Here is a 23,086-nt window from a genome sequence, read left to right as displayed (position 1 = left end):
AACACCACAATCTCTGGTAGAGATGTTTCCAGGTCCTCTGACCCAATATCCTTTTAACTGAAGATTCCAGAGCTCTACCACTGATCAGTTGGCCCTCTCTGACACAAATGCAGGGCTGAGATCTCACAAATAAACTGAAAGATCTAGAGGCCTGCTCTGCTCTGCACATGTTGTCTGCAAATGTTTCCATTACCTTTGTTCCACTGACAACTCAGCACTGTTTCCAGGAGTTCTCCTATCTACAGCTTTCCCTGGCCAATATTAAGTAGGCACAGTGGCTGTAGACCCCAGCTCCTGCGAAAAGCAGAAGAGCCAAAAGACCAAATGCTCTTGAGAAGAGCACCTCCTTTAACCTTCAACAGATTAAGAGAAGCTGCAGGATGCAGAGTAAAGTGTAAACATTGGCATTTGCATATGAGTGCCTGTGTATGTGGAGAGAAAGCCTGAAGCAGCATGAGCCAAACTATCTAATGCTCACAGTGTCTTATTGATGAGATTTAGCTCATCAGGCACCTAATATTGTGCATTTTTCAATGCTCCTCTTTATCTGCTTCGCTCTCCCATTCCCTGGGATGGCTCATTAGGAGGCTGATGAATGGCGCTCGAGGCCTCAACAAAAGCACCACTGCCCGGGCCTGCCGATTCCACGATGCCTGCCTGTCCCTACCTCTGCCACAAACAACACCTGGGCAGCCAGGATGAAGGAAGCAGGGAGAGGACAGAGAGAAGGGAGAAGAAGAGCAGCACATTGATCCCGGCCTTCAGTGGTGCTGAATCAAAATATCATTTCCCTTACAGATGATTGGCAGGGTTTCTTTTCATTCCTTTAAGGGCCTTGTGCTGTTGCTGTGTAGCTGTCACAAGAGGCTAGCTAATGCTACATCCTTGTATGCTACACCTATTGTGAGTGTTCATCTCATGAAGGGCTCAGGCTGGAGATAAGCGCTGAGCTATGGGAGAGCAGAGCTCGGCTCTATATAGCAGCAATAGTTGCATCCTGATTGTGAGTCCCGCTGCCCATACTGGAAGGTGCTGCTTTGAGTAGAGTCCTCTCCAGCAGAGCTACTTCTGCAATGGAGAGGGAGAGCGTCTGGTCTCACTAGGCCTTCAACAGAGTTCTCTGAGTCGAAGGATGGCAGTGTCACATCCTCTGACTGATGGGACACTGGTCCCCGCAAGCTTGTTGGGTAGCAGCACTTCTGAACTGGCCACATATGCTCTCCCTCTTCTGATCTGGAGTCCTTAGCTCCACCACCTCTTCTGGTCCCTGACACACCCATGGGAATAATTTGTGCCTATCTGAGGGCATATGGGCCAACCAGCAAGTGTAAAACATAAGCCAAATCTGGGAGGCATCCTTAGTGCTGCAAATCAGAGGTGCTCCTACAAACCCTTCCTTACAGGAAAGGCAGTAAATATAAGATACCACTATTCTTTCTTTCCTTTGTTTTGGTCATCAACAGCTCATTTTGACCCAAGGACACAAACTCATGCCCCAGCTGCAGAGGCATTCCCTTGTCAGGTCCTTTTCCAAAGACGTTTTTGCAAAAATTCACCAAAAGCTATACACACAAAAATGCAAGTACGTTCACTTGCTGGATACAGTGTGGGGTGGCAAAGTGCTTGTGGGGAAGCCTGTTTCAAGTATCTTGACTACTACTTCTCATTTCACAACCACCTGCAATCCTCACCCCTTTAAAGCTACTCAGAGAAATGATATTCTAGACATCAGTTGATGGGAGCTGTCTCTTGCTGCTGGTTACATACATTGCTCTTTTGTACTGAGGAGACTGGAACACGGAGCAGGGTAAAGGTAGGTGGCTGCAACCATGGTGCACTTGGCTCAAATGACAATGGCTCATATGAGATGTAATGGTTGAAGAGCTCTAAGAACCAAGTCTGAACACGATGAACTAAACTACAAATTTACATCATAGTCAGCAATAGCATGTCTATAGGGAATGCACCCTTCTATTGTCTAGGGAAATTCTCATTCTCATTCTCCTTCATAAACTCTCAAACTAAAACTTGCCATATGGTCAGTTTTTGACCAGTCTGTTTTTATCTTTTGTGTGTGTGTGTTTTAAATAAAGCCTGGCTTACTGCCACTTCAAACAAAATAAAAACCAGCAAGAATGTTTCCTTCTCACATATTGTCAGAGCTATCTAGTTTTTATTGAAGAATTTTGAACTGTATAATACAAGCAACAGAACACACAAGCACAAAGCAAGCAAGCAAGCGGCAAAGGAGATTAAAAGAACAAAATAATGGGTCACAGTTTCTTATATATCTTGAGTAAAGGTGGAAAGGGGAGGAAGAAAAGGCTTGGTGGAAGGTGAGGCAATGGCCTGGGGTCACTGTTATATTGAGTCTTTCCAGAAGACCATCTGGGTAGCAGATGGGAGGAATTCCTCCACTGAATCGCTTATAAATGAGAGGAAGGGAAATTGGGTGACAGCAAAAGCATCAGGCTTTGCCTGGTCCATACTCAAGACAATTCACACGAATAAACTTTTCTGATAAATCTATTTGCCACATGCACTGGCACCATGATTCAAGCATAAAATCAGGCCTTTTCCATCCCCCCAATAGCCATGCAAGCAGCTGTCAGGAGGAAAGTCAAAATGTCTCTATGGAGCAGCGTTGGGCCGGTAAATGGGCAGCAAGAGCAAGTACAGGAGATTTAGGGACAGTTTGCTTAGTTATTAAGGATAGCGGATTAAATATTTTGTCCCCAAATCAATTGGGGAAAAGCCACCACATGTGTACTCTGATCTGTGCTGTGAAAGAACGCTGCCCTGAGACTGTAGAGCCCATTTCTCCGAATGCAGAAAATCTGGGGGCAGCGGGGATCAATGTTCAAATGTATCCAAGGACCATGCTTTCCAGAAGCTTAAGCACATAAAACAACATTGGCTCTGTGTGTGTGTGTGTGTGTGTGTGTGTGTATTATCATTAGAACTCGGTATATGTTGGCTCACTAATGACCATCTGCAATGGCAACCGTTCTGGTAGGCTCGATTACTTTGTACCTTTCAGAGATGTGGGAAAAGGAAAGGAGAACGGTGCATGGAAATGAACTTCAGCAACTGATGTGATCCTGCTCCTCTTCCTCAAAGCAGCTCTAAGAGCTTGGTAACTAACCTGCAGGACAGATTTATATACTTGTGCTTGCATGCACAAGGAATGGAGGAATGGAAAGAGCCAGTCCATTGGATTTGGGTGGTGACAAATGGCGCTGCCAAATTCCAGCAGCATGAAGTCAACCCTTCCTTTATCCAGCTTGGAATGCAATTTATCTATTCCAGGAGCTCAGTGCACAGAGATATTTTTTAAAGGAGAGACTTTTTGGGGGGGTTTTAAAGCACCACATGGGCTCCCGGTGTCTCCTACACACAGCTTGAGGTGTATTTCTAGACCAGACCACACAGCACCACATTCTCAAAAACTTGTGCACCTTTGCTTGAAACGCTACATGGAGCCTTCTCTTGGTCATGGCTATATAGGAACTTTACATTTAAGGCTAAGGCTACATTTAAAGCACTACGATACCACTTTAACAGTCATGGCTTTCCCCAAAGAATCCTGGGTAGTGCCGTTTATTAAAGATGCTGAGAACTGAGACCCCCTGTTCCCCTCACAGAGCTACAATTCCCAGAGATCCCTGGCTGAATGTTAAGTTCTGTGAAGGGAACAGGGGTCTCCTAAAAACTCTAGAATATAAATTCAAGAATTATTATCTTTATTGTACTGTCACAGACCCAGTAAAGATACTAATATATGAGGTTGCCTGAGTCAAGTCATTGGTCCATCTATCTCAGAACTGTCTGACCAGCAGCAGCTCCTCCGGGTTTCAGGCAGGGCTTCTTCTCAGTCATACCTGGAGATGCTGCGAATTGAACACGGGACCTTTCTCATGCAAAGCATGATCCACAACCCTTCCTTAAAGAGTGGGCTATTGCAGAACTTTGAGGCTTCTGCAGAAGAGCTGCAAAAATAAAATAAAAAAGCTTCTGGCTACAGAATCCCTTGGTGTTGAAAAGGAGCCAAGCCCACCCCAAGCTTCAGGCAGCCTCTACAGCTGAGAGTCTGTGGCAGAGGCAGCAGTATATTAGGAATGGGTTCCTTCCATATCTAGCCTTTCTCCCAACAAACTCATGTATTCCATGACTTCACCACCTGAGCTCTCCTAAATTATTCCCTCACCTGGCCCCTGCCAAATCCCAAAGTCATGCAAGAGCTGTAGCTAGAATTAAGCAAACATTGTCGCCCATAGGACCAACTTAACGCAATGGCGATTAGACAGTACACCGAAACAAGGATATACAGAGCTGGGTTTTAAGAAAAAAATGTTTAAACAGCAACAAAGCACTGTTCTCCTTACATCCTTGCAAAGTGATATATGCTCTACAGTAGCGATATACGTTTATAGATATGGGACGTCCCTAGACAGAGGCAAAGAGCGAAGTGCATGTAAGCGATAACATAAATCACCTCTCAGTGGCCGATCACTTGCAGTCTCTGCATAGCTCTCAACTTGCTTGGAAACAATTCAAGCTTTCTTTATCTTAATGAGGGATGGTATCCCACAAAAAACAGCTCTGCGCCACAATGACTTGCTGAGTGAAAGTCTGGCAAGATCCCAGTGAAGCATCACTTTTGACTGACAGACAGGTCTATGTAACTGTCATTAACCTGGGTTTCCTTCTGGAGTGCGGGTAAACTACAGCTCCCCTGACACATGGGCCACAGCAGTGCCAGGCAATGGCAGCCATAATTCATCCATGGTGCAGCAGCTCGTAGCTCGGCAGGGCCTGCAGGTTTTACCTCCACGGAATGTACCTGAATCTGTTTGTGCCTACTGATTTTTCTCCAGCAGACAAGACCAAAGGAAGAAATGTGCTACATACTAATGAGCTGTAATGGGCGGGGAGGGAACCTTGCACCAACTTAATGCACCAGTTTAATGCAGCTGCAGCCATGCCACCTCCACTGAGATCCTGGGAAATACTGTAATTCAGTGCCACAACAATTCTGGTTGAACAATGACAATTGCCGTTTTTTTTTGTTTCCCTTCCATGTAGGAATTCAATTGTTTACGCTGTTCCATCATCCTTCAGCCGTTCAGTCCCTCCTTCTATCAGCACCTCCCTAAAACCATTAACCCACCTCTGCACTAAACTGGTTTATCATGAAGGGGGGAAAGGGTTGGGGATATCAGGAAAGTGAGTGGAACACTGCATCAGAGTGACTTCTAAACGCATCCAAGTTCTCTAAATGTTATCTAGAAGTCCCTGTGGTGATAGCAAAGAATAGGAAGACTGGTAACAATTGTTCACTTGGTTTTGCAGAAAATTGGGGTATACCAAATGTGGAACCAGCCCTCCCAAACCTTGGTGTTCCCGATTCCCAAGACACAAGCAACGGTTCTTACAAATCAAGCACCCAAATCTTTTCCCCAGCCTCATTCTACATGGTTAACAAGATGCTCCACTCTTACCTTTAAGAACTTGTACAGAAGGAACGTGAACCAATTTGTCAGCATTTTTTCAGCCACCGACTCAGTCCTGTAGGGGAGGTAGGGAGTAAGTGTGAGAACAGGAAAAATCAGAGGCCTCTGATCTTTTCTCAAAGTCTCAGATCCTTTTGCTTTTTCTCTTAAAGGCTTTAAAGGTCAAACCATGAAAGGCAGGAACCTCAAAGCAAAGAGGAAGGTAGCCAGAACACGGGGGTTGCCATGACAAAATCTAAAGATAGTCCTGGCAACAGCCAATCCCACTTTGCCCCCACAGAGCTCATTAGAGTAAAACCTGGACTCCTGCTGGCCACAGCAATAAAAATACAGCTAAAGAAAAAGAGTTGACCCAACCTCCATCAGCAAATCTCCAGAGACTGCTCCCCAGAATCATCTTCTGGCCCTTGCTCCGCATTTCTAAAAAGTTCAAGGATCTGTATTTTCACTGAGTTTAATGGAATTCACAAAGCTTCCCAGTTAACATTTTGTAGGAGAGCAATAGCTGGAAAAGGCAAGAAAACTCTGAACTATTTTGAAATACTTTTGTATATCAGTGAATAATCTCAGCTGGAAAGTACTCTGTAACAGCCATACATAATTGAACATAGAATCACAGAACTGTAGAGTTGGAAGGGATCCCAAAGGTGACCTACTCCAACCCCCTGCAATGCAAGAATCTCAGCTAAAGCATCCATGACAGAGCTCACACTGACCAACTCCAAAACCAGGTGGTAGACATACATATAGTATTTCCAAAATTGGGGGGGGGGGGGAGAGCAACTGGCCCAGCTTATTCCCCACAAAGGAAGACAGCCTCCAGAAGCTTAAATGATGCTTAGACAATGCTGCCAAGCATCATTGCAATCTCTGGTCTGGTCTAGTAGTGAGCTGAGTTGCCTCCTGTCATTGATTATACCCCAATTGAAAGATTAAGATGGGTTTTGTTTGTTTTCTTGCAATAGGTTGTGGAGGGGAGGTCTACAACCAATTTCAGCTTAGACTCACATGCATGAGTCTAGAATATGTTGCAGTTTTTTTTCAAACAGGGTTTTTGTTTTATTTTTTACATCTCTAAGCTGCAATTCAAATGCCTGTCCCATCCACAGCAGTCATGGGTTTCTATTACAGCAAAATATGGGGAGAGCAATTTCTATAAATTCCACTGCATGTGAGAGAGTGTGATCAATGAAAAGCTTCTTCCTCCTCTTTAGTATTGTGAGAAAGGTAGGATAAAAAGAGCCCAAATTTTATCTGCATCTGAGAGGCTCGGTTTTATTGCACTTGTTTCTCACTTATCATTTCTAGCACACCATAATACTTGACCGGACAGAGATATGCTAAGAAAGAGCTAAGGAGTCTCGCTTCCCTCCGTCTGAGTGTGGGACCACGTTAAACAGATCAATGTAGTGACATCATGAGGATCTGCAGCAGTGTATATTGGTATACTGACATTTAATGGAAAACTAAAACTCTTGCGATTCTGGGGTTTGCCAAGTTCCCAATGTCTGCATGAGTTGGAGAAACCGCTGAATATAACAAAAAATGAATTATTCATATGTCAATATATCAGTGGATCCTCGTTAAGGTTTTCTAAAGAAACGGCGTCATACTAGCTTCCCATTGATGTGCTATTATATAGTGACAATATAAGATTTGGATTTTATATTTATACATACTACTCCAGAGTGCAGATGCTTAGTAATTGCATTTAACTGCAAGTGAACCTTCTTGCATTTCCAGAATGTATGTTCTCATTATATGATCATTGTGTTGCTTTTTGTCCATGACTAAAGACATTGTCATCTAGGAAGGAAGAGTTCCAGTCTAAAGCACATCACATGGCAAACTGGGGGACGGCAGAAAGGAAGGAAGTTTCAATATATTTTCCTATTCACATCAGTCTCTCTCTCTCACACACACACACACCACACACACACAAAGCCAAAGTATTTCAAAGCAGAAGGAGCCCAGAATGAGGAGATCAAGGCCAAGGCCAAAGGGAGAGCTGGGAAGAAGATACGACTGAAACCGCAGAGAGTTGTAGGCAGACAGAGCTGCTGGTGGAGGCTCAGGGCTTGATCACCAGAGACATGAGCAGATTAGTACACAGAGACAGGGCTGTAAGAATTGAGTCTGTGTTGACTGCCTTCACTATTCATCACCTCATACCAATGAAAACATAGCTCTGATACAAAAATTAAGATTCACCTTAACATACTTATCAAACAATATTTAAAACTATGCACATTTCTTCCTTAAAATGGAGAAAAATACGCAGGTGGCTCTGATTGAAATTCTTTATTTATGCCTTTTTGGCTGCTCCATCTATTAATCATCAGATCAGTTATTTCATATTCAAATGCTCACAAAAGTACAAGCGACGCTAATGACCTCAAGAAGGAAACTGCCTCCTCATTGCTATAAGGGAGCAGAAGGGAGGGGCTATGGGGTGTTATTGAAAATACCAAAGCCAAGACAATCAAAATCCCACCAAAAGCTGCACAGATTTTGAGTGGAATTCCCATGAAACAATGGGAGTATCAGGCAGGAGGGAAGAGTTAATTACTGCAGATTGCTTTGAGAGAAACCACCTTGCCTGTTGTTGATGCAGTATAAAAAACCGGTAAAGGGACCCCTGACAGTCAAGTCCAGTCACGAATGACTCTGGGGTTGCGGCGCTCATCTCACTTTATTGGCCGAGGGAGCTGATGTTTGTCCGTTCCGCAGACAGTTTTTCCGGGTCATGTGGCGAGCATGACTAAGCCGCTTCTGGCGCAACGGAACACCGACACCAGAGCAGCGCACAGGAATGCTGTTTACCTGCCTGCCGCAGCGGTACCTATTTATCTACTTGCACTTTTGGGCGTGCTTTCGAACTGCTAGGTTGGCAGGAGCTGGGACCGAGCAACAGGAGCTCACCCCGTCACTGAGATTCGAAACACCGACCTTCTGATCGGCAAGCCCAAGAGGCTCAGTGGTTTAGACTACAGCGCCACCCACGTCTCTAAAATTTATTTTTTCTTATTTCTCACGTAGTCGGCTCAAATATAATTCCTGCCGATTTTCACCTTCTGCTCTGATTAAATGGAGTTTCCCTGACTTTGTTTTCCTAGAAGAGCAGATCTGTGCTTGCACGAGGAAGCACATTATCAATGCCCATAAACCTTCTATTTCACTTTCCCATAAAAACTGAGGCCTGCACAACTTGTGACCCAACAAGCTAAATGCAGCCCATTGCCCAGTTAATTTCCTGCTGCTGCAGCCTGCCTTTGGCAGCAGGCTGTGTTCTGGTTGATGGATCAAACAGTGTGTGGGTCTGGCTTATGTTCTGAAAGTGACAACCCTATAGAAACAAGTGTGCTGTGATGGTGTTTATTGACCTGACTAAGGCTTTCGACACTGTAGATCGTAATGCCCTGTGGACTGTCCTTCTGAAAATTGGCTGCCCAGATAAATTTGTAAACATCATTCAGCTCCTCCATGATAATATGACAGCAACAATCGCAGATAACAATGGCTCTCAAAGTGAACCATTCACAGTGGGCTCAGGTGTTAAACAGGGTTGTGTTATTGCCCCAACTCTATTCATTATTTTCATTGCCATGATCCTACACTTTGTCGAAGGGAAACTCCCCACCGGAGCAGGAATCATATATCCAACAGATGGGAAGCTCTTCAATCTGAGCAGGCTGAAAGCAAAGAGTAAGGTTACTGTAACTTTCATCATAGAGCTTCAGTATGCTGATGATAACGTAGTATGCGCACGCTCAGAGGATAACCTCCAAACCATCCTAAATATCTTTGCAGCAGCTTATGAAAAGCTTGGCCTATCACTCAACATCCCAAAAAAACCCAAATGCTACACCAACAAGTACAAAATAACCCCTCTGCAGTGCCACAAATCCAACTCAATGGTGTAACATTGGGAAATGTTGACTTCTTCTCCTACTTAGACAGTTATCTTTCCACAAGGGCCAACACTGATGCCGAAATCCAGCACTGTCCGAGCTCTGCGAGTCCGGCTTTCTCCCGACTGAAGTGCAGATCGTTTGAGGACCAGGACATTTGAAGGGAAACCAAAATGCTTGTTTACAAAGCTATTGTACTACCAACCTTACTATATGCTTGTGAAACATGGACCACTTATAAACGCCATCTCCAACTCCTCGAAAGATTCCATCAACGGTATCTCCGAAAAACTTTACACATCACTTGGGAAGACAGGCAAACTAATATCAGTGTACTGGAGGAAGCAAAGATCACCAGTGTTGAAGCAATGATTCTTCAACATCAACTTCGTTGGACTGGTCATGTTGTGCAGATGCCTGATGATCGTCTTCCAAAGCCACTACTCTATTCCGAACTTAAAAATGGAAAGCATAAAGCTGGTGATCAACAAAAGTGGTTTAAAGACTGTCTCAAGGCAAATCTTAAAAAATGTAGTATAAAAGCTGACAACTAGGAAACACTGGCCTGCGAGCGCTCCAGTTGGAGAACAGCCTTTACCAAAGGTGTCATGGGCTTTGAAGACACTCAAACTCAGGACGCAAGGGAGAAACATACTAAGAGGAAGGCACGCTTGGCAAATCCACACCGTGATCAACTCCCACCCAGAAACCAATGTCCCCACTGTGGAAGGATGTGTGGGTCCAGAATTGGCCTCCACAGTCACTTGCGAACTCATTGTTAAAACCGTGTCTATGGAAGACAATCTTACTCGGCTACAAGTGATCACCAAAGAAGAAAGGAAGAAAGATGATTAAAGTATTGAACTAGGATCCGGGAGAACTAAGTTCAAATTCCTGCTCAGTTCACTGCACATTTGAAAATTCCCTCCGTTTTTAGATAGATTTCGCTATATCCACCACTAGACTCGCAATAAGAGCTAATTCACACACTATATTCTCTTAAGTCACCATCCTTTGGCTCCTGAGCTCATTCACTTAACAAGGGTTTTACACTGCACGTGGCAGTTCTGTTTGCCACAGGTACACCAACATGACATGTAAAGCACATTTTCTCTCAGTTTTACACTGCACGTGGCAGTTCTGTTTGCCACAGGTACACCAACATGACATGTAAAGCACATTTTCAAACATGCAGGAATATGCAGTGGGGAGATGCTGGCAAAGGAACTCATCTCAGGCACATGTTCATTGACTGCATACAGATATGCATCTTCCCTTCATGTGCTAATGGTGTCTAGTGCAAAAACAAGTATATACACAGCATGTGCAACTTCTCTGTAAAGTGTGAATTGGACCTAATCCTAGGCTGAACACTCTGAAAGGATATTCATTTGTGTCTTTGGCACCACACTGTTCCAAATGGCCCATGATCAGATAAGGAATCTTAAATATATTTTCTTAATATGCTGTTATTCTAAATATTGGCTTTCATTAGGAACAACTTTTCAAGGGCTGGATTGCTAGAGGACAAAGAAGGGGAAGCACAGCGACAGACACCGTGGTGTATGTTTAATAATTGCACTGGTTCTGCAGCTGGTATTTCTTTCAATATTCATTGGCCTGTGATACAGGAGACCTATCTAGCTACCATTTAAAAATTGATGGAGCAGAGCAGATGCAGAGTGGAGCTGGAACGCTGCCCTTGGCTCACACTCTTCCCTCACCTGTCTTGAGGTTCTTTGCTTAAGAAAATCTGCTGGGCTCTGACATTAACCCATCCCAACAATCACCTGGGAGGAGTGGTGTGGATCTGCCCTGAATAAATGATTGGAAAATAATGACAAGGGAAGGTAGAGCCCAATGCAAAAGCGAATAGGAAGAGAACACCTCTCTCTTGGACCCATGAGCAAGGAAGCCTGCTCCTGATGTCATCCATTCAAAACATCAGATAGTGTTTAAGGGGCAACAGGAGAAGACCCATAGTCATTTTGGATGTAGGGTGAAAGCGTTTGCTATTAACAACCTCAGGACCATCCAGGAGCATTTACGAGATTTGTAAAATGCAGGGTTTTTGGGACAGACTGCTGGTTGAGATGCAAGAATACAGGCAATGACTTGCTGCAGTCGGCAGCCAAGGATGCAAGGATACTGCCAGTGAGAGTGGAAGTAATGCAGGGTGCAGTGAGAAGTGGCAAAAATCTACATTAAACCTTCAGTGATAAGTAGTTTTAATTAATGAAACAGCTGCCATTTCTAGCACTCGGATTTTAAAATGACGCCAGCTCTCACAGAGTGAGACTGTTCTTAAGCTAAAACGCAGAAATAGGACATCTACTGAGTTCTGAAACAAACAAATTCTCTCTACTATGCATCTAATTCCAAGGCAGGAGGCTGTTCCCCCCAATGGTTTGATTATCTGACTCACAAAATAAGGCTGTGTAGAAGAAACATTTAAAGGCAAAGACCCACCTCTGGTTTCTAAGCTCTTACCATGTGTTGCCCACACACCCTCAAGCCCATCTCTGAAACCTTGATGGCTTCAATTTTCTTATTATTTTTTTAAAGACAGAAGGGAGAGGGGGAAGATTCTTGGGTTATTGAATTTCCCACCCAATAAGAATTTATTTCCTTGCAAGGTCTGAGCACAGAATCGTAAAATATGCATAGACCTGTTTACAGAGTAAGATCCAAACTACTTTAGCACTGACTCCCTTATCAAATTATTTGCAAGCTCCTTGGCACAGGCAAGGCACTTATCTTCCTCTGTCCACTGAACTCCTCTAAGCTGCTCTGCAGCAGAAAATAATGACTATTTCTTTGCCACATGACACAGGAGTAATATTATGAGTTCAAGAAATTTAAAATACTAGTAGTCTATAGTAGAGGTAGGCTTGTTGAATCTACTTTTGTTTCTCCCCCAGAACCTCAATATCTACCAGCCAGGGCCAGATGCAAAAGACGTACATAAGAATGAAAGAACAGGGTGCCTCTGAGCCATGGAATTTACTATGGGTAGCAGAATTGAACTGAGTTCAGTTTTTTTCCACATAAAAGTCCACTTCTGCTTAATTTTAATTCATTTCAGCAACCAAATTTAGGTAGGAAAATTCCTTTTGTTGCTGCTACTGTTAAAAAACCAGGAGTGAGAAATCCATGTTGATGTACCGCACTCTCACTCAGAGATCTAGCAGGAGGTCTTCCTTCTGCCCACCCTGGTCTATAGAACTACATCTCATGATAGCCTGCGATGGCTCATCATCCTTTGCCAACCTGCTTCTCCTAGATGCTTTGGATGACCACTCCCATCAGCCCCAGCAAACATGGCTAGGCCTGAGGGGAGTTGTTGTCAAAACAAGTGGAAGGTACAAGGGTGGCAAAGGCTATCTTACATTATACAGTGGTGCCCCGCAAGACGAATGCCTCGCAAGACGGAAAACTCGCTAGACGAAAGAGTTTTCCGTTTTGGAGGTGCTTCGCAAAACGAATTTCCTATGGGCTTGCTTCGCAAGACGAAAATGTCTTGTGAGTTTTTCCGACTTTTTCCCCCTTCCCCCCCTTTTTCTAAGCCGCTAAGCCGCTTATCCGCTAAGCCGCTAAGCGCCGCTAAACCGCTAAATGCGCTAATCCACTAAGCCATCAATGGGCTTGCTTTGCAAGACGAAAAAACCGCTAGACGAAGAGACTCGTGGAACGGATTCTTTTCGTCTTGCGAGGCACCACTGTATTAGAATATAATATGTAAAGGGTGAAGTATGAAAAGGGGAAGTCTGTGAGTCATTCACATTTCCCCTCCCCTCCCCCAGGTCAAGTTCTGTATAACACCAAAGCTTGCCTCAGCACTTTAACATGTTTAACAAGACACTTTAACATGTTCCGAGAGAAACGCTCACCTCCTCAAGAGCAGTTTTGGATGGTTCTTGCTCTCCAAGTTCTTTTCGATCAAGTCTGAGAGAAGCTGCTTGAGCACCCCAGTGGCATACTCCATCTCGCCCTGCAGCGCTGTCATGATTAAAGAGGCCACGTTGCCCCGATCCCTCATGGAGAAGCTGCGCTGTGCCTCCAAAGTGCGAATGAAGGTCAACAGGAAGTGCTTTTTGTTCAAGAGCTGTCCAAAGAGGGTCAAAGACTTCTCCACGTTTGCCTGGACCTGAGGGAGGGAAAACTTCATTAGATTCAGGTCCAAAGGCTTATCTTAAGAGTTCCTTTGACTCCGTATTTCAAAAGGCCACGCACAGGGACCTAAGGGTCACGAGTACTTAGCAAAACAGATAAAGCCTGCTGTCCTGACAGTCAGTGGACTTTAGCAGCAACCAGGAAAATTCACTTTCAAAGTGAGAACTGTCTTCTCTGTCCTTCCACATTTTAATTATAGAGAATTGCCGTTTGGGGAGAGTTTTTTTCCAGCCATCACCATTTAGTGATGATTTAGAGGATAAAGCAATAACGTGCAAGTCCTTTCAAAAGTCTGTGGCATCCCATACATGTCTGTACATGTATCCATCCTGTACACCATACAACTGCTTGGACCAATAATCTCTTCACTCTGGATGCTTCCGAGGCAATGGGGTTTCCCCCATTCCACCTTGCCATTTAAAAGTCATTCTTTGGCCTTCTGCTCTCTGTGGATCTATTGTCAAACACGCACATATGAACCAATTTTTGACTGACTTGCCTCAAATATATATAGGATACTTTATTTTTCTCCCTTTTACAGTGCTTGCAAAGCCTACTATATAAGATTCTCTTGAATCTGTAGCACAGGTGCATACACAGAGAGTATCTCCATGTACACACGAGTCTCATTTTCTGGTTTTATTAAAAGAAACATAGAATTCAGTTGGGCATCCTTTTTTCCATAAGAAAAGTTGCCAAAATGCTGGGCTTGGCTGGAGAGTAACAGCCAAATTCTTCCTGGATAGATCTGAGTGTACCAAGCTGTCCCCACAGGAAATTCTGATCTTTTGCACTTTCTGCATATGGTCTTAAATGTTACCGTCTGTCCCTGAGATTAGTGATGCCATTTGAAGCATGCCTGGTTTTGTTTTGAGTGTCTTTTTTAAAAAAATAAATAAATCAGAAAAGGGCATTTCCTCCTCTCCCACATATATTCTGCTCCTGCGACTGCTGAGTTGTCCTCAGATATTGCTGGTCAGAGCACTCCTACATCCCAAAGTGGATCTCAGTGCCTCCCTAGCCATAAAGCAGATAATTAATGACTAAATCTGATCAGGGCTTCTGGTCTACAGAGATTGCTTAGGTGCCCCATACTCAGGAAACAAGCAACTCTCTTTCTTCGTTAACAATATCCTCTGTCTTGAATCTCCACCTACAGATTCCACCCCCCCAAAGAAGTCCAGGACAAAACTTAAATGGACTCTTGTTTAAAGTCAGACTGTTAGCTTCTCTGGGCAGAGACTTTTCTTTTGCTTATGTCACTTTGTAAAGCATGAGTTTGGAACCTGTGGTCCTATATATGTTGTTGGGCTAGCCTCCCATCATTCTTGCTCACTGGTCATGTTGCCTAGGGCTGCTGGGAGCTAAAGTCCAATGGTACCTGCAGGTTGCCCAATCCTCATTTAAGGTCTTGTGTACTGGTGGTGGTATATAAATAATGATAAAAGGAGAAGAATCTGCATTGATGAGATTAGTTAACCCTAGATCTGAGAGTATCACAGGAAGTATTCCTGCATTTGGGTAGTCTTGCATACTGTGCAGGGGGAGGGAAATGGGGAGAAGAAGAGCAAACAGAACGGTCAATGCTGCAGGATATGTTTTAAGATCTTTTTGTAAGTATGCACATATTGGAATTATCGTCTCCAATCAATGGCTCTCACCAGCAGCTACTGAAGGTTGTCATTTGAAAACTAAATGCTCACAGTTTGAAACATGGGTCTTTTCCTTGCTTCCTAATGTCTAGAAAAAACACACATGTCAACACAAGCCCAGCAGGCAATAATTGGATAATCTGCAGGTCAATTCAGAAGGAGGAGGAATTTCAGACACACAAGCCAGCCATATTTCTAGAGACACCCCCAAGCACCAAATTTTACAGAAGTGAAGATTCAGAAGCCAAATGTATACTCCTAAAATCCCCTCATCTTCTGAATGTCCAAACTACCTCCCATAGCCTACCTCCAAATGACACTCAGACATCTGTAACTAAAGCCCAACAGCTATGCCTGGTTATACTGTTTCTTCTCTCCACTTCACTCCATTCCAAGTTTTCCCACAAAGTGACTTCCTTCTCACCCCTCCAGAGTTCTTTATGTTTAAGAACAAAGAGATGGGAGAGAGGAGTAGCTGTTGGGGGGGGGGGAGGGGGAGGCACAAGTGTCTTTCAACCAGCACTGCCTTGTCTCTTCCTAGCCAGGTTCTGAGTGTGCAGGGCTGCCTAATGCTCCATTCGTGGTAGATTTCACAGACGGTTTTGTGCAAGGCCACTGCCCTGTATTTTCAGTGATCAAAATAAAGCAAAGCCCTTCACTCTCCCAGAAGCCATGAAGGGAGGATCAGATGGCAGGTTCCTCCTATCTGGGCTGTGTGCTCAGCTTCTAAAGTCAGCTACACTTGATAAGCTCGGAAATTGGTCCTGTCCTACATAAGCGATCTTATCAGAATTGCATGCTGCAAATAGAGCAGGGTGGTGGTGGCTGCAGCAGCAGTAGCAGCAGCAGCAGTAGCAGCAGCACAAAACATCTGTCACATAAATGATCTCAGCAGGCTTGGCTTACCATCTACAACAGTGTTTCCCAACCTTGGGCCTCCAACTGTTTTTGGACTACAACTCCCATCATCCCTAGCTAGCAAGACCAGTGGTCAGGGATGATGGGAATTGTAGTTCAAAACAGCTGGAGGCCCAAGGTTGGGAAACACTGATCTACAACTCGGAAAGCAACGAAGCAAAGCCCTCTTGCAAACTGACACCCCCTCCACCCCACACTCTTACTCTGTTGCTCTTCTCCTTTTTGTGTAATCTTTAGCAAAAGCAAATGATCAAAAAAGAATTAAGCATTTAATCAAGGCTTTAAATTTGCACAAAAGCAGTGAAATAACAACCCCAAAGATAAGAAAAAGTGCTAATGACAGCCCTATGCTTGGCTCTGGATTTTGTTGTTGTTGTTGTTGTTGTTGTTGTTGTTGTTGTTGTTATTACATGAGTGCACATGGAGTGGGGAAGGGAAATTGGGGGGGGGCACACAGTGCCTACTCCTTCCTAGTCATTTGCAATACCTAGCACTAAACTCATTCTAATTAAGATCACAAACAAAAAGAAGATTACAAACACATCATATCAGTCTTTTTTTTAAAAAAAAGCCATGCCAGTTATATTTAATACAGGGTTTTCCCTCTTGTAATTTCATTTTACCAACCAAACATATATGGTTTCTCTGAAATTAAAATTACAGCTGGGAAAGCCTTGTATGTCCTCTGTTTAATTAGTTCTTTGAACTTATATACCTGATTATGCACTGCAGTTTCAAAGTTCTGCCAGATCTAGCCTATGGGGCAATGCTCCCATTTCCTTTTCCAACAGGACTGTTCCACACTCTAAAGTCATCCCAATTTATCCAGATTTAATCATAAAAAATTGTAAATAATGGAAATGTTACTCATCAGGATTACAGGGATTCATGCATGGAGTAAGCACACCAAAATCCAATAATGAGGAAAGATGGAAACAGAAGGAACTTCTTAAAATGGGTGCACTGTTCTCCAGAGTCTCCCGTTTGCCAGTGTTTGGAAGGTTTGTGGTTCATTTGTTTTGTTTTCACCTTATCCTTGTACCAGTAATTTAAAGTCCCTGTCTCCTGGCTGCTGTGTGCCCCCTCTCTCACTCTCTTCCCCCTCGATCATTAAGGAGGTAATGACAGGCAGAGTGTGATCACAACAAAGCAACTGCCAAGAGCTTGAAACACAGATGGGCCAAAAAACCTCCAGCACATTCCAGAGAGGATAGAAGCAGAACTCTCAGATTCAGATGCTTAGATTTCAGGCTACCCTTGCAGACAGAATCTGAAAATCCACAAAGGATACATGTTCTGGTACAAGTTAAGATGGGGAAACAATACTTTTCCAAGGTAACCACTTGCTACTGACCAGCATTAATATATCGCAAAAACGTGAAACGGACCTACAAAACTGCCCATCACTCTGTTGCTATTCTCACCCTCCACATCGCCAGCATGCACACACAACCAGAATCCACACGCCATGAAATTAACTGCGACTTACTTTTGTCCCTTTTGCTTTCTCAAACTCATAAGGGGCTTTACACACAATCATTTTTACACAGATCGTGTACGCCTTGAACCTAACGGCGTCGCTTTTCAATTCACACAGTCCAACTAGGCATAACAGCAGGACTCTAAACTTGTGCCTCCCAAATCTGTCACCCAGGTAACTCACATTCTGTCCTCAAAAAAAATTAGGCAACTTAATAAAAGTCATGAACATACCCCCCCCAAGCCAGTATTTGCTGCAACATGCTTTAGTCTAAAAACAACAGCTGAGTTGGGGTAGGTTTTTTTGGAATGGTAAGTGGTGATATATTAGCAGGTGATGCTTGGATAGATGAAAGTCAACTGGGATACACGAGTAGGAAAGCCTAACTGGAAACTAGGGGCAGTGGTGATAGCAGACTACAATCACTAGGACTCATTCACAGTTACTGGTTTTTACATTTCAAGTGGAATCCCTTTATTTACAAGGGCAGAAACCGTTTTTTCCCCAAAGCAAAAATGAAGGGTATTATGAATTGACTTCACATATTTGATGTACATTCCACCAGAAATTATGAGTGGAGGACAGATTAAAGTGTAGCAAAACAGAAGGTTTCCCCCACCATCCCTAAGAGCATTTTAAAGAGTGTGGTGGTTTTTTAAACGCCACAGATTAACACTGGTTAGTGAGAAGGCTCCTATAAACACAGGATGAATTAATGGAAGTCCACCTTGACTAACTGAACAAAATCGTAGATAAAGCCTATTCGACTCCATTAATCCCTACTGAATGAGCAAGACAAAGGCCACAAACACCAGAAGCAACAGAGCAATGGAAATGTGTCCCAAAAGGTTTAATGAGAACTTTAATCTATAAGAACTGAATGAAGAGGCAATCCATATTTATTTCAGATACATTGATTTTGTAAATGGTCTGCTATTTTCAATGTGAAATTCTCACAACGGAGGCCCTTCCTCTTTACCCAAAGCAACACCTTCCTTGTGCTGGAGAGCTAAAAGCATTCAACAGCTTTTTAAACTGGAGGACCACTGCGAGAAGACCTGATGGCAGGCCCACAACTGGGGTAAGACTAGATCACAGAAGCACAGGACTGTGCTCAGCTACAGTGAGCAACCTGGGCACTTGCACTGACAAACGCTTTATTCTCTGTAATTAATAACTGCATCGTGTTCTGGAGCTGATTACTTCTCCCAAATATGTTACAAATCCTGCGTCAACATTAATTACTCTGTGAGGTCAGCGGTGAGGGGAAGTTAAGGCCACCCCTCACTTCTCCAATCAAAAACATCCTTGTTATACAGGAAAACGTAAAGCCAATTTTTGCACAATTGCTTGTACTAAATTAAGCGGACAGTGTAAGGGCTGGCGAAGGGAGGGGGAGTCGGTATGGGGGGAAGGAAAGGGAGAGGCCACACTGGGGGAAATGGAGCCAGGGAATCTGATGATGTCAGACAAGTCTCTTGGAAATGTGTGGCTGGTCATGCATCAAACAAGCCCAATTGAATAAACCAAGTGCTGCAGAAAATGACAGTAGCAGTGATATTAATATAAATATTGATATTAATGTCAGTGAGCATGGTAGCCATGCAGCAGTGACCCAAAACTCATTCCGACCAGCATGTGGAAATGTATGCCTTGCCAGCATGTTGGCCCTTTTATTAAGGACTTGAGAGATCAGATCAAAAGCCTATCTACTCCAGCATCCTGAATCTCCCCCAGTGCCCAGCCAGATGCCTGTGGGAGGCCCACAAGCAGCATATAATGGCAATAGTCCTCTCCCACTATTATTCGGCAGCAACTGGCATTCAGAGGCATACTGCTTCTGATCTTGGAGGCAGCATAGAGCAAGCACAACCAGCAGCCATCAACTGCCTTACCTCCCTGCCCCACAAATCTGCCTAGTACCCCCTTAATGCGATCTAAGTCGGTGGCCATCAAATCTTCTGATAGATAAAGTATTTATTCACATCACATATGCTATCTTGAATCTCCCACTACCCAGCTGCTCAATATGGCCACAGGTTTCAGCATTATGAGATACTAGACCTTCACTGACCTTCAACGTTACAGAGATGGCAGCACCATTGTACATTTTCCTTCTACAGAGACAACACCTCAGAACTACAGCCATCTATCTCAGTTATAGTGGTAGCCCCTCTGGTCCACATGTGTGTTCTTAAATCACATCAAAGGGGAAGTACACAGCCACATGCAATCAATCAATATGTGAAGATCCAACCAAGTGTGCAGAGCATTGAAGATAAACACAAACTGTGCCTCTCAGAAAAAGTTCTCCATAGAGTGAGAGAGTATTTGTTTAAAGATGTAACCCCCCCCCCCCACACACACATTTTGTCTGCAAAGAAAGGATGGACCTGTCAGTGAGGGCCTCAAGACAGAGCAACACAAACACCAGAGGCAAGGGTCATTGGCTCTCAAGAAACTGAAGCTATTTCTGAGATATTTTGCACACACAAAAAAAATAATCCACATGCAAAGCACAGGCTCATTCTGAGACCGCATAGGTAATAAAGACCAGCACAGTGAGCTTGCAAAGGAGATCCGAAGCAGCAGTGCAGTTCATGTCATATAAGCAGAAGCACTGAAATGAAAATGGCACAAAGCAGCAACGCCCCGCTGTGCAATACAGAACAGCCCAGTGCTGTACAGATATTTCCAAACAATTTGCCCAGTCTATTTTTCAGCGTGCCAAACGACAGCGATGCCATCAATTCAATCAAGAGACTTTCCCACACCCTGATAGATTTTGCTGTCAGGAAAATGTCTCTGCTCTTATTTGCTTTTATTCGGTTTCATTCTGCTCCTACTCATTGAAAAATTCTATCTACTCGGATCTGCCTCTAGCAACAACTTTGCTGCCTATCTTCAATGCTTAGCCATATTACATACGGCTCACTCTGCTCTTGCCCCATTTAACCTATCCATAACAACCTAAAGAACAACAGCAACACCGTCTTTCTCTTACTTGCCGTCAAGCAACATCTTTCTGCAACTGCAATGCTCAGGCACAGGCACAATACTTCAGTTATTCTCAGGGCAACTAAAGGAAAAATGAGCAGAACTGATGTCTCCTTGCTCTGGAATTTAGTGAAAGAGGACCAGCAGCAATAGTAGGAATGCACCAGTGTAGCTGGTTCAGTTATGGTTGCTGGAGATGAATGCTCTAATCTTGCTGCAGCCATTCGCTTGCTAGGTGGCCTCGGTCAGGCTCAATTCCCATTTTGTAAAACTGGGATGACAGTGACTTACTTCATAAGGTTGCTGTGAGAATGAATGAAATGAGAATTTCAAACTTGTTCTTTTGTTCAGCGTGCTATAAGAAATGGCAACAACTGGGGAAAGCTCAATAGAATATTATTTTTATTCCTGGATCTCCCAGTCAGTCTGACTCCCTAATGTGCATCGCACCCATGAATCAATGTTTCCCCATTATTCTCTTTAAACCTAGCTCCTAGCAGTTTGGAAATCCCCCCCACTCTGAAAAAAGGGTCCCCCATTAGGGGAACTATCTCAGATAAGTCTCCCTCACATTTTCGGTGGTTGTTCACTTTTTAGTCAAATAAAACTACACCATGAACAGTTAATGATGGACACAACAGCACAGTTATCCTGCCGAAAAACTCTCCAAGACACACTTGAGGTCAAAACAAACAACCCCCTAAGCTTATATAAGCAGCAGAATCTAAAGAGAATCAAATCCTGTGGGTGGTGGGAAGTGGTGAAGCTGTCTTGCTTTAAGGTCATCAGTCTAGACTGAGCCACCAATAAACCCAGACCCCAGACACTTCAGTTCCTTGTGAAAGCAGGAGAGAAGACTGAGAGAAGACTGCAGCAGCAAGAATCCCTCCTCCCCACAGGCATAAACTCACAAAGCTCAGGAAGGCAAATGTAAGCCAAGCTGAAATGTTATCCAAGCAGACACACATACACACATTACCACACCTCCATTTCCTTCAGCACAGGGTGGTCTTCTATTCCCGGGAAGAGGACCCTCATGGCATAGGTGCGATAATCCAAGAAGGGGATGCCGGCTCCATCCAAGTCATTGGTCAGCTCATGGATGTCTGTCTGCAGCTCGGCAAAAGCTGGGAAGGAAAGATCAGATTAAACAAGAAGCCTATATGCATCAGCTCCCAACTGGCCAGGGAATAGCCTGCAGGCCTAATCCTGGCCAATATAGTCTAGTGTTAAAAGGCCATGGCTAGTTGACATAATACCCCCAACTTTATTTAAGGAAAAGAAAATTAAACAAACATTACATCAGAAGCTTCTTCCCCCACTAAAGAGACAGAAGAAAAAACACAGCACAAAGATACAATGGCTTCCTCCAAAGTCACAAAGCGACAGCAAAGAAGAGAACCAAGACCCAATTTACAGAAAAGAAACCAGAAGGGATCTCTCTTGTACCCTCTAGTCCAGTTCCACGATACTGTACTGAAGCACAGGTGGCAGGCAGGTACAAGGCCTGGAGGCTGGCATTTCGGCATAAGACTGCCTTTGTGGCTGCACACATAAGAGAGATGGAAAATGGCAAAATGCCGGCAGAATTTTTTTTTTTTTTAAAGGAAGCCTTGGGCTAGAGGAAACAGTTCTATATCACAGGAATGTCCTCACTGTGTTCTGATTTCACATCTCACAAGTCCTATAGCTGTTGGTTTTGCTGGGAGGAGCATGCCAGAGGAGAAATGGCATCCTGATCCTTTAATGGCACCTACAAGAGGAAGCAGGTTGTTTGTGCATAGGTTCCAGTGCTGTACAAGTGAGAGTTTATAGGGGGGGGGGTGGGAGGGGGGGAGAGAGAAATCAAATTAATGGCACTTTAAAAAGGAAGCTAGAAGCGGCAGAGGGCTGTAGGCTGATCAGTTTGATGAGAAAAAACAAACTGTCAGCTTGAAAGGCACACTATCTTATCTGTAACTAGTGGGACTAGAAAAGAGAAAAGGCAGAGAAGATATTGCAGCTTTTAATTAAAAGCAGATCCTTTTATCTGCCAGCTGTGGAAGACAAGGCGAAATCTCCTCCACATGCTCCCCCCTCCCTCTACAATCCTCTCTGTCACTATTTCTATCTACAGGGCTATTCCCCCCCCCTTCCTCTTTTTTTTATTATCTCATTTTAGGTGCCTGCTTCTGTCGCAGCCTCTGGGCCAACTTGGAGTTGGCAGGGTCACAGCCCCAGGCACTGGCTTGTGGCGATAATGGGCAATTAGGTTTTATCAGCAGGATCAGAAGCAGCATTCTGTCCAATTTCTCAGCATCTGTCTGTCACGTAATGAGAGACCCACAGCCTTTTGCAGGCAGGCTTCTCTCTGCCTTTAAAACTTTTCCTCTTGAAACCTCGCTAACTTCCTTCAAACTGCGCCAAATAAAAATCTACCACCTACAATAAAACTGCTTCACT

General features: G+C 43.9%; 1 protein-coding gene across 4 annotated transcripts in view; it reads right to left on the bottom strand.

Annotated features, from left to right (window-relative positions):
• Window positions 1-23,086, bottom strand: part of PLXNA1 (plexin A1) — a 313,030-nt gene that overhangs the window by 27,239 nt on the left and 262,705 nt on the right. For all 4 annotated transcript variants that reach the window (XM_079964486.1, XM_079964484.1, XM_079964487.1 and 1 more), the window contains exons 21-23: window positions 21,629-21,771; window positions 13,315-13,571; window positions 5,502-5,568 (exon numbers count right to left, since the gene is read on the bottom strand). In XM_079964486.1, coding sequence (XP_079820612.1) covers window positions 5,502-5,568; window positions 13,315-13,571; window positions 21,629-21,771 — 467 coding nt within the window. The remainder of the gene's footprint in view (window positions 1-5,501; window positions 5,569-13,314; window positions 13,572-21,628; window positions 21,772-23,086) is intronic.

This window comes from Podarcis cretensis (assembly GCF_951804945.1).
Source record: "Podarcis cretensis genome assembly, chromosome: 2".
In the NCBI taxonomy this organism is placed as follows: domain Eukaryota; kingdom Metazoa; phylum Chordata; class Lepidosauria; order Squamata; family Lacertidae; genus Podarcis; species Podarcis cretensis.
The sequence above is the reverse complement of the archived record's forward strand: the minus strand, read 5'-3'. Positions and strand labels throughout refer to the sequence as shown.